Source organism: Galleria mellonella, unplaced genomic scaffold (genome assembly GCF_026898425.1).
Source record: "Galleria mellonella isolate WM207_F2 unplaced genomic scaffold, CSIRO_AGI_GalMel_v1 utg1674, whole genome shotgun sequence".
Classification (NCBI taxonomy): domain Eukaryota; kingdom Metazoa; phylum Arthropoda; class Insecta; order Lepidoptera; family Pyralidae; genus Galleria; species Galleria mellonella.
This window is the reverse complement of record NW_026442013.1, coordinates 259,530-283,437: the sequence shown is the minus strand read 5'-3', so window position 1 is coordinate 283,437 and position 23,908 is coordinate 259,530. Positions and strand designations below refer to the sequence as shown.

Sequence of the window (23,908 nt, the reverse complement as noted above, 5' to 3'; positions counted from 1 at the left end):
AAAAATTGACTCGTTTGTTCGACTCTATCTATATATAATCTAAGACGTAGCATAAAATAGAAATAGGATTTTGGTCCGTAAAAAAAAACAGTGGCATCAATCATAACAAAATTGATATAACATCTACCTTTGAGACATTCCTATATATTGAAAAACAAATAGGAAAATTGATTCATTGATTGATCAAGAAATCAATATAACATATACATACTTCAAACTTTAAAAAAACCGACTGCAATTGTGTCAAAATCAGTTATTTTGTTTTAAAAATTGAACTACTGAAGCGATTTCGATAAAAAATTTATGGGACCATACTGTAAGTATATCCTTTCAAATAAAAAAAGAACTTTTCATATCGGTTTACAACTAACGGAGTTATAGTACAGAGAATAAAGACGTACTATTCGCGAAAACCTGTTTTTCGTGACCTTTGAGCCTGAGTAACATTTTTAGCGGCACTCGGATCAATGGGGACTTATGGAATTCTGTTTAGAACCACAAAAGGAAGGTTCATGCAGAAATCCAGCTTTCCCCTAATTTTTCCGAAGTTAGGTCTTATTTTTGTCTTTATTCTCTGAAAATAACCGAACAACCGAATTCAGAATGCCCTTTTTGAAGTCAGTTGTAAAGTAAAGCGTTGGATCTCCTTTTGGATAAAGTTTTTCAAAAAAAATTTTTTTGTCTCCTTCGTAGATTCATTCACGTTAATGTTCACATCACGGATTTTTGGAAGTTTTACTATTTGTCGTAAAGTTAAGCGATTAGTACGTACCATTGTCACTGACAATACTTAGAAAGTTCTTTCATATTTTTTTTATGTTAAAGTTGTTATACTTGGATAGTTGAAAAGTACTTATGAACGTTGATATTATAATACATATATCTATTGAAAATTTATTCCATAAGCATCTTCACCATATCAGCCTTTAATTGTACATTATTAAAGAGAAGCTTCTCTCTTCGGGGGTTTGCTAGTAGTTGTCACGCTTAGCAGGCAGGTTGGAACCGCAGTCAGGCTTTAGAGATGTTTTAAGAGGGACGCTGTTTCCCTCACTCGCACTTCTTTAGTCGTCTTTTAAGACACCCACGGGAAATAAAAGGGTGGCCTATTCTATGCTGGGACTATATGGCCAATTCCACAAGCAACCTATCTTTAATTTTCTACGTAGGTAAAAACTAAATTTCGCCAGTGAAGACTCTTCATCATCGCTAGGAACTTGAATGTATTACTGTTGGATACGTTATAAAGGAAAGATATAAGGTTACTATTATTATTGGCTAGTCGACTTGGGACAGGGTTCCTTGCCTCATGCCAATGTGCTTTTATTAATATTTATTTATTTATTTAAACTTTAATGCACAGTGAAATTCTATGTACATATGGCGGACTTAACACTGCACTGTATTCTCTACCAGTGAACCATCGGGCAAACCGTGAAATAAGTATGTGGTGTATTATTGAATCGAGTAAGAGAATTAATATTAAAATTTTAGAGGCAAAAAAGTATGGTAAATTATTCTCATTCATTCACTACATGTATACTATATTTTTTTACTATATTTAATATGTATGTATGTAAACAATATTTAAGTTGCCATTCATATTTACAATATATATGTAAGTACATAGATACTGGAAAAGTATTCCTGAATGTTGACATCGCTACTTACAACTAATTACTACATAAATAATTATTATTGTGGGCAATAAATTATATTTCGCTAATCAATGTTAGCTCTTTATCATGATGATTAACCTATTAACGTTCCACTGCTGAATTCAGATCTCTTCTTATAATATAGAAACATAAATTAATTATTATTACTAGCCATTACATAGTACAATATATTATATATTATATTATATATGACATATAAGAGATTTATCGAGCAAGAATGAATGGAGATGTCGGTAGGGGCCGCCCTAGACGGACGTATGTCGACCAAATAGGCGACGTGCTGAAGAAGGGCCAAATTAAAAGTACCCGTAACCGGCGAGCGTGTATGAAAAGATTGATGAATGTGGAAGAAGCGAAAGAGGTTTGTTTGAATCGAAGCATTTGACGTTCCATTGTTTCTGCCTACCCTAATGGGAGACAGGCGTGACAGATATGTATGTATGTATATATATGACATATATTATATATTATAACATATATATTATGACAAGTTTTAAAAATAGAACCGAGAATGAGAAAACGATAAATTGTCATAAAAGTACTACTAAACTACTTAGATTCAAACTAACAATAAGTTCAAATGCCTTACCTTTTGATTTGGGAAAATTCCTTTTATAACATATTCAGATCACTCAGTTCCTAAAGCATTGCTAAAGATACCTGAGATTACCTCGTAAATGTTATAAGTACTAAGGGTTTCGATCTTGAATCCTCCGATATACGTTTTAATCTTGAAATGTCCTTTTAGCGACACAAGGAATGACCTTTTGCGTAGTTTATTTGATAATAACAATAATTTTAAATTCTAAAATTAAACTCTCACGATTGTGGAATGAAATTTATCACCTATTAAATATTTTAAGAACAAAAACGAGAAAACTGGTATATTTCTGTTTTAAGAGCAGACATTAGCCAACCTTTTTTTTATTTCTACCTCCAATAAAAATGATTTATTGCCATATACGAGAATGAAAATGTTATAATTAATTATCGAGAGTGTTGCCATGCAATTATTACATTTAGAGTGAACAGAGGGTAAAAGAACAAGCTTGGTATTGAGTTCTTTTTCTGGTGCAAGGTTACTTATTCGTTTTTAAGACACTTTTTGAAAAAATCGTGTTCTTGGACTGACTTAATGTATTTTGAGTCGGTAAGTACGTGTATTTTAACTGTAAGATTGGACCGGATTGACTTATGTTTTTTTTTGTCGAGTAAACTCGACTAGTTTGAAGACCATCCGGGACCCTTAATCAATCGACGACGAAAACCATAAATTTATTACACTATATTCTATATCCAAGTTGCCTAACTTAGATATTTGAAAAGTGCTCATGAATTTTGACATATCTAGACGACAAATTACTATATAGCGTACCTCCTCACGTCTTACCACTATGGGGAACAAATTAAATTTTGCGAGGCAATGGAGGCTCTTAGCTGTCATTAAATATTAAATTGGCGAGTAACTCATTATTCACTTCAGCCATGGGTTGGGTATGCATATAAATGATTCTAATAGGCTGCCGTTTTAAGGCGTGAGTTGTTCTTGAGATTGTGAATTTTCTTTTATTAAATTATTTCAGTTTAATGTAATCAGGTACCTAAAGTGGATATGACAAAGTGATTAAAACCTGTTTCTTTAAAGTATTTTTTTTCTAATTTTTATCTTTTGTCTTATTATTTGATTTGATTTTTATGTAAATAAATATATGTGATAAAATGATAGAAAGTCGACTATTTTGCTGAAATAATATTGTATATAAGTATTTTGTATATATTTATAATATTATTCGGTAAGATATTTATTATTATGTTAATTTATATTAAGGAGTAAATTTATTGTTTTTGTGTAATAAACGGAAAGCGTTTGAGTGCGTCACTGCATTATTATTAAATTAGTTTTATTTTTTTATATTATTTTTAATAGGCAAATTTTTGGTACCTTATAGTATTTTAACTATAGTATTTTTTTTATACAACTTAGAATGGCAAACAAGCTGACGGCCCACCTGATGGAAAGTGGTAACCGTCGCCTATAGACATGAGCAGTAGCATGGACATAACAGAGTATACTGTTTCGCCCATGATACACAGATGTTATTCCTCTGTACCCAGTAAATTCATAATTAACTATAGTATAGTATTTAAATAATAACTTTCTTAGAGATCTCTATTTTTTTTTTAATAATATATAGCTTATGTTGCTCGCCGATAATGTAGCTTTAAAAAAATCAGTTGACTAGTTTTTGAGTTTATCCATTATAAATTAACAAACGTATAAAAAAATTAATGTTTTCTCCATGTACAATAACATTAGTATAGATAAATTAATTTTTATGTAGACAGATATATTAAAAAGAATAAATGGATATAACAATGTGATAAAAACACACAAACTCAACTATTTTTATGCACTAAAACAATTTCCTTATCTTTTCAAAGTTTATGGTCGCCATATTTCCTTTTTCCATCATGTAGTCTATAGCACTCTCATACGTAATACGAATCTAACGGCATCCCATTTATTACAATCCATCAAGTCGTTTAGATTACACATTGCTACAGAGATCTGGATATCCTTACTAAAATCATAAATGGCAATGTGAATTTGTTTGTTTAAATGTTTGCCTGTCATATCTTGGCATTTTTTGGTTTAATCAAAATTTTGCATACACATACACATAGGCTCCCTTTTATTTCGGTCAATCAATACGTTTCACGGGAATGAAGTTGCAGGAAATTCATAGTATATTATGAATATTTATATGCATATAACCTCCATCAATAGGGGAGAAAGGGATTGTTAGCAATAGAGTTTTAGCAGCTTCGTTGCTAGCAATACATCCTATCAGGTCTACCTCCACGTGGTTCCCCTTGGAAACCATCGTGAATAATTCTTGTTGAATTCATCACGATGGGCTAAACTGACCTACTTCATCTTCACATATCCTCTTTTATTGGTGCCCCGTCAGTGTATACCGATAGTGCAGGCAGGGTTAGCATTTCATCATCACCCATTAAAAAACTGTACGGTTTCAGAGATGTTTCCTCCCACGAACACTCAGGTTGTGGAATGAGCTCCCTGCCGAGGTTTTCCCAAGAGACTACAGCATGGGGTTCTTCAAAAGCGGGGTAAAGAGGTTTCTTCAGGGTCGGCAATGCACATGTAATAGCTCTGGTATTGCAGGCGTTCATAGGCTACGGTAACCACTTACCATCAGTTGGGCCGTATGCTTGTTTGCCACCTCAGTGGTATAAAAAAAAAGACAATCAAAACCTCTACCTCTATAGCTTAATGAACTCTAAATGAAACTAGTAACAAATAGAAATTAATTTTAAAGATTTATACTACTATTGGGCATTTTTTTAATGAGTAATAATGGAATGGTAACCCCACCCGCGCTATTGTTATACACCGGCGGGGCACCAGTGAAGGATGATAGGTGAGGATGAAGTAAGCAAGTTAGCCCATCGTGACGAATTCAACAAGAATCGTTCACGATGGTTTCCAGCGGGAACCACGTGGAGGTCTACCTAATAGAGCATATTTATTGCTAGCAATGGTGCTGTCAAACTCCATCCCTAACAATTCCTTTCCCCCTCTATTGGGCATTAGGTTTACTTTTAATTGACTACCTACATTCGAGTATAATTGAAAAATTTTAAGTACTTCTCTACTTTTGCAGTCACGTAATTGGTGAAAATATTGAATAACATTCAGGAAAACATGTTTTTTTTCTGTTCCATTTCAAAGTGGCTTGAAAATGAATATCTAACTTGTATCTCGGTGAAATTTTTCAGTCAATCCATTTGCGCGTGGATCGATACGATTCGATACACTATCAGTGTATTTATTACGTTCGGTTCATTGAAGTGCACATTGCACTCCATCAATTATTAGGTAGATACGATGTCCATTAATATTTACCCACCACATGGAGAAAACATACAACAGGGGAAATTGCCCACTTAAGACAGGTAGATATAGATAGATAGATAGATACTCTTTATTGTTTCCTCCAAAAGATTACAATAGTAAACTTATTATAAATATAAATAATTACAAGAAATAATCACAATGAGAAAACAGTGGGCGACCTTATCGCTAAGAGCGATCTCTTCCAGGCAACCTTTGGATGGAGAGGAGTAATTATAAACAATTTGGTAGGAGGCACTATGAAAAATTTTAAGTACAATTTATTTATTTATTTAGGTTTACCAACAATTGTTTCCACAAATTAATGTAAATATATATACAATTATGGAGCTTAGAACTAACTGTAACAATTTTTTATAGGCAAACACAGCATATATTGATACATGTATAACAATAAGTACGGAGAAATATATATATATATATATATATATATATATATATATATATATAGCTTACAACTATTATTAAATGCTTAACAACTAACAACTAAAGCCACCATATCCATAAGCAGATCCAGCAGCACGACTCATTTTATATATTTATAGATATTTCGTACAAAAACAATTGGAGTATCAAAATTAATATCGACCTGGTCACTGTGGCTATTTATAATTTTACAGAACCTTACTATTGGAGTATACAAGTAGTATTTCGGTTTGAAGGGTGGGATATGGCGTGAATTTACTGGGTACAGAGGAATAACACCTGAGTCCTCAGGAATGGCAACGCATGGGGGGTATCATGGGCGAAACAGTATACTCTGTTATGTCCATAGTACTGCTCATGTCTATAGGCGACGGTTACGATTTTCTATCAGGTGGACCGTCAGCTTGTTTGCCATTCTAAGTTGTATAAAAAAAAGTATACAAGTAACATAATAATAACATATTAGCAATAACCATTAACTTGTCTTTATAATAAACAACCAAGCGAATTGAATTTATTTAGAAGAGAGATTCGTGGTACTGCCGTGAAGCAGCTCTGTTTGCATGGCTGTGTTTTGGTTTGAAGGTTGAGATGTGACAATGAAATTGTAAGATACCGAGGCAAAATACCTTAGTCCAGTGTTTCCCAACCTTTTTTGTGCCATGTCCCGTTTGAACATTTCGAAAATTTTTATGCCCCCATACATAATTTTTCCCAACAAAATTTACTTGACGACTCTAATCGCCCAGTTGATATTTTGGTAACGTCAAACGAAATTATACCCTAATTAATATTTACAGAATAATTTTTAATTTACTTTTTTTGTTAAATTTGGCTCCGATATCTACTCGTAGTGTTGCATTTTAATGGCTCGGAGCAAGAGGGTTAAAATCGTTTCGAGTCCATTTTTTAAAGGCCCCCCCCCCTCCCTTAACTATCAAATAACTTCCATGTGGGGCTTGGGCCCCACATTGGGAAACACCGCCTTTGTTCTTAAGAATAGCAACGCATAAAGGGTATCATGGGCGATACAATATATTCTGTTATTTCCATGGTACTGTTCATGTCTTTTTGTGACAGTTATCATTTTACATCAGATGGGCCGTTAGCTTGTTTGCCATTATAAATTGTATTAAAAAGGGGTTTCATCCATTCCCTAAGGGAAATGTGCACTCCTCTCTATACAAAATTTAGCTGCTCCTAACTTAATGTAGGTTAAGAAAAGGATATTTCTAATAATGGACCTAGCAGCCCAATTACCAGCAATACCTTATTAAGTATGCCTCCACACCTTTTTGCAAACATCGTGGTTGAGTCTTGGTGAATTTGTCACGATGGATCTACAGATTCATACATATCGTCCTTCATTGCCGCGTAATCCCGGTATAGAATGGGCCATCCCTTTCTTTCTCGTGGGTTTTGTAAGAGGCGACTAAGGGAACTTATTTTTTTTTGTGGATGATAATGGAATAGTAACCCCACCCGCGCTATCGGTATACACCGGTATGCACCAGTGAAGGATGATAGGTGACGAATTCAACAAGAATTGTTCACCATGGAAGAATCACGTGGAGGTTGACCTAATAGGGCATATTGCTAGCAATGGAGCTGTCAAAGTCCATTCCCAACAATCCCTTTCCCCCCAAGGGAACTTACAGGTCATGGGATGGGTAGCAGCTATTAAAATATCACCAAAGCTTAACTCCCTAAGGGGGATTATTAATAATGGTGACTGAGAATCCCATTGCAATATACACAATTAGGTCGACCTCCTCGCAGTTCTCCCTAGAACCTATCATAGTTAATTCCTGATGAATTCATCATGATGGGCTAACTGGCCTGTTTTCATTCTCATCTATCACCCTTCACTGGAGCTTCGCTAGCGTATCCCGTTACCGCAGGCGGGGTTACCATACCATTTTTACTCATCATAAAAAAAAACTCCCTAAGGGGAGGCCTAAGTTCAGCAGAGGATAGTTAACGTTTGATGTGATGCGTGTGTGACCCTTTTCTACCTTTGATACCCAGGGATTATTAGTAATGGGGATTAATGATCCCATTGCTAGTAGCATACCTAATCAGTTAATTCGGGGTGAAGGGATTGTTAGTAATGGGGTCTAATGAACCCTTTGTTAGCAATACACTATCCGGTCGACCTCCACGTGGTTCCTCCTGGAAACCATCGTGAACAATTCTTGTTGAATTCGTCACGATCGCCTAACTGACCTGCTTCATCCTCATCTATCATCCTTCACTGGTGCCCCGCCGGTGTATACCGATAGCGCGGGCGGGGTTACCATTCCATTATCACCCATTTAAAAAAAATCTGTTGATTCACACTATCTTCTCTGAAAGCCATTGTGGTTAATCCCTGGTAAAATAATCACGGAAGGCTGACTGATCTGACTTCATTCTCATTTATCATCCATCAATGGTACCCCGCCAGGGTTCACCGATAGCGTAGGCAGAGATATCACTCCATTTTTATTCCATTTTGATCACAACAGAATATCTGTGTTTTACTCTTTTGAGTGCAAAGCAATAAACTGAGATGCGACCATTTTGTATTACTGTAGCACACTCACGAAATGAAAAATTGTGTTACTTCTTTTACGTATTTTCCTTTTTATTCTTTTATTTTCTTTTTTTTTTTGCGTTGTTACTGTGTGCTGTAAGTAATGCAAATTAATTATCTATCTATCCATTAAAGAAAAAAAACTGGCCGGTATCCTGCCGAAGGTAAATCTTATTAAATAAGTATATAATAATAATAAAAAATAGTAAATAGAAAGAAAGGTGGAAAGGAAGAAAAGAAGGAAGAAAAAAAAAGAAAAAAAGAAAGAAAGAAGAAAGAAAGTAAGAAAAAAAGAAGTTATTCAAATAATAATTCAGGCAGGTTATCATTCTATTTTCATGCTTGAAAAAAAATCCTAAATATTTATTTTGACTTTTACTCGCGACTTCGCCCTTGTGACCGGGATATGTTTACTGACCGAGATAAAAAATAGCCTCAAATCCTTTCCATCCCATATAATATACCAAATTTCATAGCAATTGGTTAAGCCGTTAAGGCGCTATAAGGTAACAAACAAACTCACTTTCACATATATAATATAGGTAATGATTATATGTATTTTTTTATGCAACTTAGAATGGCAAACAAGCTGACGGCCCACCTGATGGAAAGTGGTAACCGTCGCCTATAGACATGAGCAGTACCATGGACATAACAGAGTATACTCTTTCGTTCATGACACCCTCCATGCGTTTCCATTCCATCCATGAGGACTCAGGTGTTATTCCTCTGTACCCTGTAAATTCACTGTCATATCCCACCCTTCAAACATAATAAACAAAAAACATAACCATGTAAACACAACTGTTTCACGGTAAAAACACGAATGGGACAGAGGCCCAAGCAAACGACTTTTGTAGGAGGGAAAGGGATTGTTAATAGTGGAGTTTGACAGCCCCATTGCTAGCAATATGCCCTATTAGGTCGACCTCCGCGTGGTTCCCCCTGGAAACCATCGTGAACAAATCTTGTTGAATTCGTCACGATGGGCTAACTGACCTGCTTCATCCTCACCTATCATCTCTCACTGGTGCCCCGCCGGTGTATACCGACGAACGACTAAATATTATAAAAATGACTTTTGTACAATGTTTCCCTCTGTATGTATTTTTATTCAAAATTTACTTTTACGATTTACATTAAGTGCCATTAACAGTACTGAATTTCACAAGAATTGACAGACAGACAATACAATTACAGGTAATAGGTTTGCATAGTTAATGTTACAATGTATGTGGAGGTATTAATTACATAATATCTACATAATATATAATATAGGAAGCGAGGGGTATGGCCGGGAGGGTTGGAGGGGGGGGGGGGAGTGCAATTAATTTGAGATCGCAGTGGATAATGTTATAGTTACCTATTAGGGAACTAGTTTTACGACGCAAACTATTTGCAAAACATTCCTCAGTGACTTCTTGTAGAGTTATATTTGAATACTAGACTTAACCCGCAACGTCGTTCGTGTGTACGTAATTGGTCGATATAGGGGGAAAGGGATTGTTAGTAATGGGGAAGTTCGATCCCATTGCTATTAATAGATCCTATTAGGTCGACCTCCACGTGGTTCCCCCTGGAAACTATCGTGACTAATTTATCGTTGAATTCATCACGATGGGCTAATTGACCTGCCTTTTCATCTTCACCTATCACCTCCCACTGGTACCCCGACAGTGTATATCGATAGCGCAGGCGGGGTTACCATGCCATTTTCACTTTTTTTAACATTTGTTTTTACTTCTGTCTTATTCGTGTTTCAACCGTAAAGTAGTTGTGTTTGCACAGCTGTGTTTCGGTTTGAAGGGTGGGATATGGCGTGAATTTACTGGGTACAGAGGAATAACACCTGAGTCCTCAGGAATGGCAACGCATGGAGGGTATCATGGGCGAAACAGTATACTTTGTTATGTTCATGGTACTGCTCATGTCTATATGCGACGGTTACCACTTATCACCATAAGTAACTAACTGTTGCTCACGACTTTTCACGTCTTAAATTTTGGAAAATATTTTCTTATAAAATTTCAAATTAATTTTTTGTTTTTACAACACAGGGGGCAAACGAGCATGCGGCTGCATACAGCTCACCTGGTGGTAAGTGACTACCGCCGCCCATGATCACGCACAACACTAACGGCATTGCAGGCGCTGGCGGCCTTTTAAAAGGGAATATGTTCTTTTCTTGAAGGTTATGTTGTATCGGTTCGGAAATATTGCTGCTGGAAGTTGATTCCAAAGAGTGGTTGTGCGTGGAAGAAAGTGCCTTGAAAAACGCACGGTGGAGGACCGCTACTCGTCCAGATGGTTGGGATGAAATTTTAGTTTATGGCATCTTTTTAGATTCATTAATTTTGAATGCGTATTAATAGTTAGGGCAATGATATTATGAGTATAGATAAATACTAAAGAAAGTGTATAATAAAATACCTACGAATTCAGAATTTCTTATTTGATATCGATCGATAATAAATGTTTAATGTTTTATGAATAAGGAGGTATCTATAAGTATCCAAAACCTTTCAGTGCCTTCATATAAAATGGTAGGGCTATTTCAATGCAATCTCAAAAGTTTGAAACGAAAAAAGGAGCGCCGTATAACCATTGTTGGTAGAATAATAAACGCTCCGGGAAAAGGCAATTGAAATATAAAAAATGAATTGGACCTTCGCAATTCATGAATAGATAGATTTATTTTTTTTTTTCAAAAGAGTCGCTTCGTTTACTTTTTATTACTCATCTTCAGAAAGAAAGAGTTCCTCGATTTGGTTGAATTATTTTTATGTTTGTTACCACTTAACCCGTCAATTGTAAACCGATTTGGAAAATTCCTTTTTCTTTATCTGAAAGGATTTACTTATAAAGATTGGTTCTATATAAATCTTATCAAAATGAGTTTAGTAGTCTGGTTTTTTAATTGAAAAACTGCTTTTGCCACAAATGAAGTCGGTTTTTTTTGTGGAAAATAATCTTTAATTAATTATACTATAATTAATTATTTCATAATTTTTTTTCTGTTGTATGTGTGCTGTTAAGTATGTGTATGTTATGTATATACTTAATTGTGTATATATTATATATGTATGTGTATGTATGTATGTATATATGTTTGTATATGATAATATTTATATAATAGTGCGCCACCTACCCTTTGTCTTTTTCTCAATGTCCTCTACCCAAAGGTTGTCTGGAAGAGATTGCTTAGCGATAAGGCCGCCTTTTGTATCACTTCTCATTATTATTTACTGTATTTGTTATTTCTCTTTTTACTTGGTGCAATAAAGTGTAAATAAATAAATAAATAATTAGTCATCCCCTGCCGTAAGGAATAGTCCTGAGCGACCTGCATCCATTGACTTCCTGCGTATTTGAGGTCGTAAAAGAATTATTATTAAGGTTTCGATTCGAATCACGGCATGTAGAAATGAATTATAGGGTTGTTTTCAGGAATGGCAACGCCTGTGTGGTAGATACATACCATTCCCATTTTATTATATGATATACATATATAGTGCTGTTTCTATCTTCATCATCACCATCTCAGCCATTAAATGACCACTGGTGAACACAAGCCTCCCCCTATTGCTAGGTTTGCTAATAGTTACCACGCTTGGTAGGGGAATTGACAACTGCAGTTAAATTTTTTTCAATGGCCGGTGATGGTATGGTAACCTCGTCTGTGCTATCGGTATACATTGGCGGGGCACCAGTGAGTGATGATAGGTGAGGATGAGAGCAGGTCAGTTAGCCTGAATGAATTCAAAAAGAATTAACTAAGACGGCTTCCAGGGGGACCAGCGTGGAGCTCGACCTGATAGGGTATAATGCTAGCAATGGGGTTGTCAGATTCTCATTACTAACAATCCCTTTTCCTCGCTGCAGTTAGATTAACTTAGTGCGAAGGAGAAATCGAATACTACAAGCGAAGTCGCGGTTGAAAGCTAGTAATTTTATAAAATGGTGGGTACAAAAGTATAAGCCATTACAGAAATATGTGCGTTATTTACAAACACACGCGTCTGGCATTGACGGATCGTTACACAGACTTTGTTTCAGACCCTCATATTTTTCCTTTTGATTTTGCTTTTCTCGTTTATGTTTCATTAATCTGGTAAAAATCCCAGTTGTGGGATTCAAAGAGAGTGTATGTAAGTTTGTGTGAGTGTGGTAAACAAATATCATTTAATTAATATAAAAAAATACCAATATAATAACTATCGGTTTAACTATGTTTAATTAACATAGATCGAGAAAAATCGACTAGTTCCGGAATCAATTCGTGATCTTTAATCATGAGCGGCTGTGACGCATCTTTTATCTTCTGCGAACGTTCAAGCTGTGGAATAAGCTCCCTGCCGACATTTTCCTTAAACTATAGTATGACGTTTTTCTAAAAAGATATTAAGATTTCTTTAGAGTCGGCAATGCGCACGTGATACCCCAGTATGTGTGCAGAAGTGCAGTAAGTGACTTCTTTAGACGTAGCAGTAAGCTTTTTATCAGACGGGCTGTACGCTTGTTTACCATCTCTGTGGTGTAAAAAAAAATAATAAAAAGAAACTTGTGAACTAAAAATCTCTTAAAAGTCGCTTAAATATGAATTAATATGGCAGCCATAAATTGTAATAAACATGCAAAAATCTCTAACTTAAAAAATGCAAACGGCTTTTTTGTAACTTTTCTTATCTGCTCGGTTTTTTTCACCGATATTATTTAAGGCGTGCATACAGGATGGACACTTTATTTGAGAACAATATTTTTTTTTTCTTTATAATTATATATTAATAAGACGAAAATGAATGGCAACCCTGTCTGTACTATCGGTATACTTTTTTTTATGCAACATAGAATGTCACACAAGCTGTTGGGCCACCTGGAAGGTAACTGTCGCCTATAGACATGAACAGTACCATGGACATAACAGAGTATACTGCTTCGCCCATGATATCCCCCATGCGTTGCCATTCCTGAGGACTCAGGTGTTATTCCTCTGTACCCTGTAAATTAACTGTCATATCCCACCCTTCAAACCGAAACACTGCCATGCAAATACCACTGCTGTATTTACTGGTAAAGTACCAAGGAGAAATGATAGGTGATGAAGAAGTCGGGCCAGTTGGTCTATAGTGGCCAATTCACTATAAATTAATCACAATGGCTTTCGGGCTCTGGGATGATTTCCGTGTTGTTAGCAACAACTAATATAGAATTATTGTTATGATGGTGTCTGTACTCTAAACTGGTCGAACGCTCTGTGTTCGTAAATAATTGTTTGCTAATAGATATGAGCAAATACATGATGTTTTTGTGCATTATAGGTTTTTGTATTTTATGCACGAAAAATAATTAATTCACTCTTGCGCCACCTACCCACTTCTAACTATTCTCCTTTAACCAAAGGTTGTCTGTAAGAGATTACCCTAGCGATAAAACCGCCTTTTGTACCTTTATGTGTATATTTCAATCTGTATTTATGTTATTGTATTTCACTTGAGTTATTCACTTGTCATTGTATATTTTTGTTTATGGTGCAATAAACAGTTAAATAAATAAATAAATAATGTTGTAAATAGCAGGATGCAGTAATAAAACATGTATGTATTTGTGATATAAAATAATAAGTTTAGTGAAAAAAATACGAGACATGTCTTATAAAAATCTGACATAGAACCAATTTAAAAATAATATATTGTTCTAAAAGACCTCAGTGTCAACAGCCAGTATTAAAAATCCAACAAATAATACAACAATTTTGTATAAAACAGTCTTTAAATTCAACGAATATCCTCCACGCTCTCAACATTCTGAACTGCAGTATCCTATCAGGTTTATATAGGTAACATATAGGCTGACGAGGTACCAATAGGAGATGATAAGCAAAGATAAAGTTAGGTCAGTAGGGTTCAAATACTTTATTAATCATCAATTATTAAAAAGTTATTAAAACATCATTTATTAACTAAACAGAAACTTGGGTTGGTCGCCTGCTAGCGACTGCTTTCAACGTAATAATTATTGCGGTGAATTATTTATATTGTATGTCTAATTAATTAATGAAATACATTATTTATGCAGCATTTATGTAAGTATGTATCTATATAATACAATTTTACCTTTGGCTGTTAAATTGGTTACACAGGTTACACTCTGGGTTTGTTGTACGCGTCCGTGTAGCCTAACTTCAGATTGCAGCTGAAAATTAGTGCTTTGCTTTTAAGCAAAACCATCATTGAACTGTAGCCTATTTGGGTCACTGCGATACACATGGCGAAACCATATTTTCATATTTTATCTTTTGTTGTATATTTTAAAAAGTGTAAATATAATAATTTAATTGTATAAACTCATTTGTAAATTTACGTGTGTCATAAATGGCGCAAATAAAAAGTTTATCTATCTATCTATCTATCTAGGGTCATCGTGGCGAATGCGTTAGGAATTAACCACGATGGTTTCTACCGTATGGAGGTCAGTCATAATCATGTCCCTTTCTTTTTATGTAAGTCGTTTGCTTGTACAACATGTGTGCGGTAACATGACTCGTAAAAAGTTATACTAAACAAATATAAAAGATAATTTTCCAAAAAATTCCGAGAGAATTAAATATTATAACTTGGGGGAAAGGGGATGGTTAGTAATGCGGACTGTCAGGTCGACCTCCACGTGGTGTCCCCTGGAAACCATCATGCTGAATTCCAGGTGTATACATCACCATGGGCTAATTGACTTGCCTTTTTATTCTCACTTATCATGCCTTACTGGTCCCCGCCAGAGTATACCGTTAGCGCAGGCGGGGTTAACATACCATAATTATCTTTTAAAAAATAAAATATTAATAGTTACGTACTCACAGTATCACTCGCTATGAATGACTTAGCTTTTAAAATTTATTCTAGATCTTGAAACTTATAAGTGTATACTTAGAAAGTTTCCCAAAAGCATTATATTTTTTCTTTCCTCGCAAAAATAATCATTCAATATCTAACGACATTACATTATGCAGACCTTTTAGTTTTATCGAACTTTTTCTATTATCTAACTAAAGTTTTCTTCTATTTTTTTAATTTACATAAGTCTGCGTGGAACGTAGTAGATATACGTCTCGAGCGAAATGTTTTTTAAATGACTTTCAATTCTAAATAAACTGATGGAACTTAGTAATCTAAGTGAGTAAAAGGTATTTTAGATTTAATTTCATTAATTTGATTCTATTCTATTTCAGTTCTCGTTTGTTTATTTTCGGAGAGGAATTTTTCTAAATTGATTCGGGTTTGTTTTAGGTTTTACCCTTTATTTAATATATATGTATGTTTATAAAATTATATATGTCGTGGCTAGATCGTAGTTTTGACCATATCATAATGTAGCTGATCATTTCATGAAATTTATCGCAACATTCTGTTTTTCTACAGTTTAAAACGATTTTCCACAAAATAAAAAAAATTGACTTTCCTCGTGGAAAATCTAGTCCATTAAAAAATTTGTTATTATCGTTTAAAATTAAACTATACATTCGAATTTGATTAAATTTCCATCAATTTCAATGTAAATGTATGTTATATATATTCTTTTAAATAAATAAAAAAAAGAATTATCCAAATTTGTTTACAAACGACGTAGTTCTGAAGTCATCATCATTATTATATCAGCCTTTAACTGTCCACTGCTGAACATAAGCCTCTCCCTTGGGGGAGTTTTACCAATAGTTGTCACGCTTGGCAGGCGGATTGGCAACTACAGTTAAGCTTTAGAGATGTTTTAAGAGAAACGCTGCTATCCATCCCTGGCCCTCCCTTAGTCGCCTCTTACGACACCCATGGAAAAGGAAGGGATGGCCTATTCTACGCCGGGATCACGGTTCTGAAAGTTAACGTGGTAATGTTACAAACTCCTTATTTCTTTTATAGGTTTTACTTTTATAATATTTTAATACTTTTTTGTTTTTATAATTGTCACTTTGCTCTTCTGTTGTAGTCTGTCTTCTGTGGTTTACTTTATTGTGGACATTTTCCTTAAAACCCATTACTTAATTACTCTAAATACATCAACATACAGTCCATAATGTCGCCCACATTTTTGGTAACACAAACAAATACAACCGAACCTCCTTTATTGGCTGGTGGGGGGGAAGGGATTGTTAGTAATGAGGTCTAATAGCCTCATTGCTAGCAATATACCCTCAGGTCGGACTTCACGCAGTTCCTCTTAAAAACCATCATGGTTAATTCTTGACCAATTAATCATGGTGGGCTAACTGACCTGCAATCATTCTCACCTGTCATCGTCCACTGGTGCCTGGTCTGTGTATACCGATAGCGCGGACGGGGCTACCATTCCATTTTCACCCATAAAAAAAAAAAACTCCTTTATCGAAATTGAGAAGTAGTAACCGCACAATATTTGTTCATAATAAAAACCTGGATTCTGTTTAAGTCATTTCCCATTAATTTTATATCCATTCAATTTGTTTTTTGCCGGGAAGAGGAAAAGGAACGCTTGTACATACAGCCAGCGTTAATTATTTAGTTTATTTTTCTTTCGTCGAGTGCTTTTAACGCAAAAGTGAAAAGTTAAATGCATTTATTTTCTTTCAGTAAATTGCACGGTGCGGTGGCCCGGTTTTTGCTAGTAATTTGACGTAAGCGTTATGCTCTCTCTATTCATATATGATGTACTTGTAAAGGTTATTTTTTGGGTATAAGGTTACTTTTTATATCTATTTAACCATTTTATGAAAGATATTGTATCTGTAGATAATTAACGATGGCGGGACATAAAAAAAACGATCTCAATTGTGATAAAACCAGTTATTTTGATCAAAAAATTAAAGACTGAACCGATTTTGATAAAATTGTATGGGGCCAATCTGTAAGCATATCCTTTCAGATAAATAATTTTCCAATTAGGTTTAGAATTGACGGAGTTGTGAGATAACAAATAAAGTTTTTTGAAGTTGATTGAAAAAAAAACAATAGTTTCACTATCTTCAAAGAGATTGTTGGTAATGAGGACTGACAGCTCAATTTTTTTTATACAACTTAGAATGGCAAACAACATTAACATTAATATTAGCAAATATTTAGACTACGTCATTTCCATCCTTTAAATTAAATAAAATTATCAAAACTGTATTTAGTAATAAAGACAAATACAGTTAATCAAACTACATATTTCCTTTTTTGAAATCATCTGAAAATATATGGTTTTGTTAACTAGAATTTAGTTAACAAAACTTTTGTATAGTGTTAAACATTAGAGATAATCAGTGAAAACTGTATTGTACCTAAAATTACACATTCATCCATCAAATTACAGAAATTTTAAAATACTTTAATGTAGAATTAAAATCATTTGTAAACTCAATGTAATAAAAAGGCGTAATCACATGCTATTATTGTAATGGACACATTTAAAGCAAGGGACATACGTCGTTACGCCACATAGGTAAATTCAATAACCCTCGAATGGGTTCAATAAATTTACCCCGAAACCGCCGTGCCGTACCCGATTAACGTCTCACTTCGTTAACCCCGCCTATTCATTCTCGATTACCCCTTTTCTTATGCTACTGTTTCATCAAGGATATTTTAAGATAATGCCTAATGTTGCCTGGTAATCTATTGTACCTCTATTAGTATATTTGGAGGGAAGGAATTGTTAGTAGTGGGAACTAATAGCCTCATCGTATTAAGACAACGGTTTACTTCATTAAATTTGGTTTTGATATTTTTTTAATGTTTATTAACTCCGTCGTATGTAAATCGATTTGAAAAATTCTTTTTTTATTTGAAAGGTTATACTTTCAAGTTAGTCTTATAGAAATTATATCTAAATTGTCTCAGTAATTTAGTTTTTAAATTAAAATAACTGATTTATGTTAAGATTTCTGTGAAACAAAATCTTAGATTATTTTGTGTTAATTATCTTTAGTTAGTGTAACAGTGTTTGCTGAACAAATTATTATTGATTATTAAAAAACAAAATTGTTATTGTATACTTTATCATTTAACAGTAAGCTTGTTTTTTTATGCAATTTAGAATAGCAAATAAACCGACGGTCCACTTGATGGAAAGTGGTACTGTCTTCTATAGACGAGAGCAGTACCATGGACATAACAGAGTATACTGGTTCGCCCATGATACTCTCCATGCTATTCCTCTGTACCCTGTAAATTTACTGCCCTGTCTCCACCCTTCAAACCGAAACACAGCTATGCAAACACAACTGTTTCACGGCAGAAACACGAATGGGACAGAGGTGCCCAAGCAAATGACTTTTGTACAAAGTCTCCCTCTGGTAAGTTACTTGTAGTACTACAAATAAATTAAGTATTGAGGTATTTCAGTATGTATTATATCTTTCTCAGGAGGTACAACTACCTGTCAATTTGTTTTAGCTCCGCTAAAGGTCAAGGCATGATTGTTCAGTAGGGGAAAATTAATTTATTTCATGCTTTAAATTTATTCGGGCCTCTGATCGTGTTGTATATAATTTTGTAACGCAATTTAACGTATCTGGAAAAATATTTATTCTTCAATTCCGAGAAAAATGAACACGAAACAACGTTTGATAATTTTTAAGTGACTCCCAAAAGTAGGAGGTATAATTTTTGCCTGTATTTTTTCGTATTATTTTTTACGAAACTTGGAATGGCAAACGTGGCCGCTTTGTGGAAAGTGACAAGTTATAGAAAATCGAAGTTCAACAGTCACGACCGTTACCATTGTTAGCAGTCAACTTTTTTTTTATACAACTTAGAATGGCAAACAAGCTGACGACCCACCTGATGGAAAGTGGTAACCGTCGCCTATAGACATGAGCAGTACCATGGGCATAACAGTACACACACATACTGTTTCGTCCATGATACCCCCCATGCGTTGCCATTCCTGAGGACTCAGGTGTTATTCCTCTGTACCCAGTAAATTCACGCCATATCCTACCCTTCAAACCGAAACAGCCATGCAAACACAATTGCTTTACGGTTGATACACGAATGGGGCAGAGGTACCCAAGCAATCGACTTTTGTACAAAGTCTCCCACTGTTAATCATTCTGTCAATAGATTGTTTACTTTGACATGGCACGCCCCTTGAACTTTTTACTTCAATGTGTGTGACTATGTACAGAGCTTTTTTTATACCATGAAGGTGGCAAACAAACTTACAGCCCGTGTAACGGTAAACGGTTTCTGTAACTTATGGACGCCTGCAACACAACACTAGGAGTATCACGTACGCGTTGCTGACTTTGAAGATACCTTCATATTACACTTTTTTTAAAATCGCCATACTGTAGTCTCTAGGGCAGGGGTGGCTAACCGGTCGATCGCGAGTGTTAGTCCAATTGATCGTGGCAAGGCAAAAAATATAATATTTTGTTAATCAAGCAGAAGATGCTCACACCTAATGCTCCTACTAATATAAATAAGTAGTTACTAAGAAAGACAGTTTTTAGTTTTATATTTTTTTCTCTTAATAAACTAAAAAATACTACAATACTATCTACATATTTTGTGTACTGAGTTATGTTGTTTCTTTTGAGATTTCAAGAAGTATGTAATTGGTAAGTCGCACAGGGTTTCCTCAGGAAACAGTAGATCTTGGCCCAAGTTCTTGGGTCTAGTTAAGTCGGTTGATATGCGGTGTCTTCATAAGACCATGCCAAAACAATAGTTGTTAGAAATTTTGTCTGTCTGTCGTATGTTTGTTCCGATATTAAGCAAAAACTACTACACTAAATTAGATACAGTTTTTACATGTATTCCTGAAGGTCGAAATTAAAATAAGGTGTATGTTTGAGCTTGATCCGATATCTAGAAGCAGTTTATTCATTAGTTTTTCTACTTTTGAAATCCACTAATACTAAGAAGGCAAAAAGGTAGTGTGGATTAAAAAGTATTTGTTAAAGTCGTAATGAAAAATAATAACACATCTATTTAACGTCCATAGAAGTAATAACTAGATTTTAATCAACAATAATTTAGCGAGAAATTTCGTTCAAAGTTGAATAGAATTCACGTAGTAAACTTTGTCAATTTCCTACACCTAGCGTTTGCTGCAAATTGCGTTAGTCAGAAACCGGCTCGTCAACAAAGCTCCGTCGTGTGTGCCCAATGAAGCGGCCGCATTTACATCTCAGTGAGCTGACCATTCATTTGATTAGGCGGTCGATAAATGGTGGACGTAGTTAAAGTTTCCTTATGGGAACTAATCAATTATTAGACTGGTTTTCTATACTTATTATGTCTAAAAAATCGATTGAAGTGATGAAGATTTAAAAGTCTGTAAGTGCATAATTAATAGCTTATCATGATTATTATGTCTAGAATACACTGATATTTCGAATTAAAACTTTAAGTCTTTGGCATTTATTTACAAAATAGAAAAAAGTGCACATAGTTTTATTTGTTTAAGTTATGCATTAAGATGGCTGGAATCTGTATGAATTAAAATATTACTTGGAAAAAGTAAATTCATAAGAAACAAATTTGAAAGAACTTAATCCCAATAAAACATACCGTATTTTTCGTATCTTAAATATAAATTCTATGTTTATTTATATAGTGTATAATATTAAGTACAACTTACCATCAAAAAAGCTGGGTCGTGGCGTTTTCATATTTGCAATTGTAGGAATATGGGAGGAAGATGGATAATCAGTAGGATATCCTAACGACTCATTTATGTACTTCCTTGTAACTATATCTTCATCTGAATTATTTCCTGTTTCATTTCCAATTAAATAATCATCTATAATACTTTCATTAAAATTCATTAAATCTACAGAAAAATCATTATCACGAATTGTAGTTTTAGATTTAACATTTTTATTTACAGTAGTGGAAAAGTCATGGAATATTTTAGTTCTAGTCGCATCGTCTACTCTTAACTTCTCCATCGAGTTACCATCTACTTTTCTTGGTTTTGTTTCTATTTCTCTATAAGTTCTATTTGCTTCTACATCTATAGAATTATTTAGCAGTTGAAAATCTAATACCTCATTATCATTTATTAATTTTTTGCTATTAATTAGAGTATTTATATTAACCTGTGATGAATTATTAAAAATATTGCTTTCATTGTGAGCTGTCGTGTTATCTGCTACGTTTTTTCTTCTGAACCTATCTAATAGTGTTTGATATTTTTTACTACTTACAATTGTTTTATTATTGCCAATATTATTAGATTCATTGGCGTAATTGGAGCTTAAATATTTTATTGAATTTTTATATGTTGTGTTTACTTGATTATGTTGAAATGTTAGAATAGTTGAGTTCATTTGTGTGTTGATTAATGGCAGTAGGAGGAATATGGAGGTAAGGGAGAGGATAGAGGGGATCTGAAAGGATTTTCCGTAGAGGGGTGAGCAGTGGAAGTTAAGGGACGAAGTGGGTCGCGACGGCCGTCTCATGCCAGGCCGGCACTTTAGCGCCGACTATTCTGAAAATGAGAAAACAATAACTTAAGAACTTTAACTCTTCCAGACGACACATTTTTTGGCAAAACAGTAAATTCAGGCAATTTAATTTATTTTAATAGATTTACATGTGTAATTTTCATAAGTTTTATACTATATGTATGTATATTATTTAAATAAATATCCTTGTCATCATCATATCAGCCGTTAACTTTTCACTGGTGAACATAGGCCTCTCCTTGTTGGGGGATTTTTCCAGTAGTTGCCACGCTTAGCAGATGTGTTGGCAACCGCAATTAGACTTTGTTGATGTTTTAAAAGGGACGCTGCTGCCTATCCCATTTCTTTATTTGTCTCTTATGACACTCACGGGAAGGGAAGGGATAGCCTATTCTATGCTGGCACACACGGTAAATTAATAGTATTTAGTAATGTCAAATAAATAAAAATAAAAGAAGATAAATGATAATGTTGTTATCAAGATTTAATATATCTGCATTGAACCAATATTGTTAAATGAATTATTAAACATGAGTTTATAGTTTTTTTTTTATATACAACTGGCAAACAAGCTGACGGCCCACCTGATGGAAAATGGTAACCGTCGCCCATAGACATGAGCAGCACCATGGACATAACAGAGTATACTGTTTCGCCCATGATACCCCCCATGCGTTGCCAATTCTGAGGACTCAGATGTTATTCCTCTCTACCCTGTTAATTCACGCCATATCCCTCCTTTCAAAACAAAACACAGCCATGCAAATACAACTGCTTTACGGTTGAAACACGAATGGGACAGAGGTACCCAAGCAATCGACTTTTGTACCAAGTCTCTCTCTGGTTTTTTATCATAATGTATTATTATACCGGGATTATGTAAAATATAGAAGCTTGTTTTATATTAAATTTATAAATATACGTATGCATGTGGTTACGGATATTCCATATTACGTCAAAAACAATTGACTTAAATTTATTATTTTGCATACAATGCGGTTATTAATAATGAGCTTGTAATTAAATATAAATAATAACATCATAATTTGACATCAATAACATATAGACACATAACTTTTATATAATGCAGTTTATATATATATATATATATATATATATATATATATATATATATATATATATTTTAATAGTTATTTTCCACAAAAAATACTGATTTCTATTGTTTTGTTATAAAAACTAAACTATTGAACAGATTTTGATAAAATTTCTGTGAGAGCAATCTGTAAATATGTCCTTTTTGATAAAAAAATCTTATTCGGTTTATTACTAATAAAGTTATTAAAATTTTTAAAATAGAGTACTGTTTCGCCCATGATACCCCCAATGCATTGCCATTCCTGAGGACTCAAGTGTTATTCCTCTGTACCCTGTAAATTCACGCCATATCCCAACCTTCAAACCGAAACACAGCCATGCTAACACAACTGCTTTACGGTTGAAAAACGAATGGAATAGAGGTATCCAAGCAAACAGCTTTTGTACAAAGTACATGTGTAGATTACTGTTTGTACTTCAATAAAATAAAATACTTCTATGTACGTATATTTATGTTGCGAATAGTGTTTTAAAACCAATTATAATTCTAATTTGATCATACTATTTTGTTAATTTTGTCAGAAAGGTAAAAACATGGTGACGCCATGATAAATTAGGGTGGCCGGCACAGTGAAATCGAGCATCAGTGGAAGATGATAGGTGAGAATGAATGCAGGTTAGTTGGCCCACCATGATGAATTCGATAAAAATTAACGATGAATGAAATGAATGAAAAATGATGGTTTCCAGGTGGAACCGCGTGGAGGTCGACCTGAGAGGGTATATTGCTAGCAATGGGGCTATTAGACCTCATT

At 34.3% G+C, this 23,908-nt stretch overlaps 1 protein-coding gene across 1 annotated transcript in view; it reads right to left on the bottom strand.

Annotated features, from left to right (window-relative positions):
- LOC113514753 (gamma-aminobutyric acid type B receptor subunit 2) overlaps window positions 1-23,908 on the bottom strand; it is a 196,807-nt gene that overhangs the window by 54,983 nt on the left and 117,916 nt on the right. Inside the window, exon 3 of the mRNA XM_052892801.1 lies at window positions 21,209-22,060. Within this exon, the coding sequence (XP_052748761.1) occupies window positions 21,209-22,031 (823 nt within the window). The 5' untranslated portion in view covers window positions 22,032-22,060. The remainder of the gene's footprint in view (window positions 1-21,208; window positions 22,061-23,908) is intronic.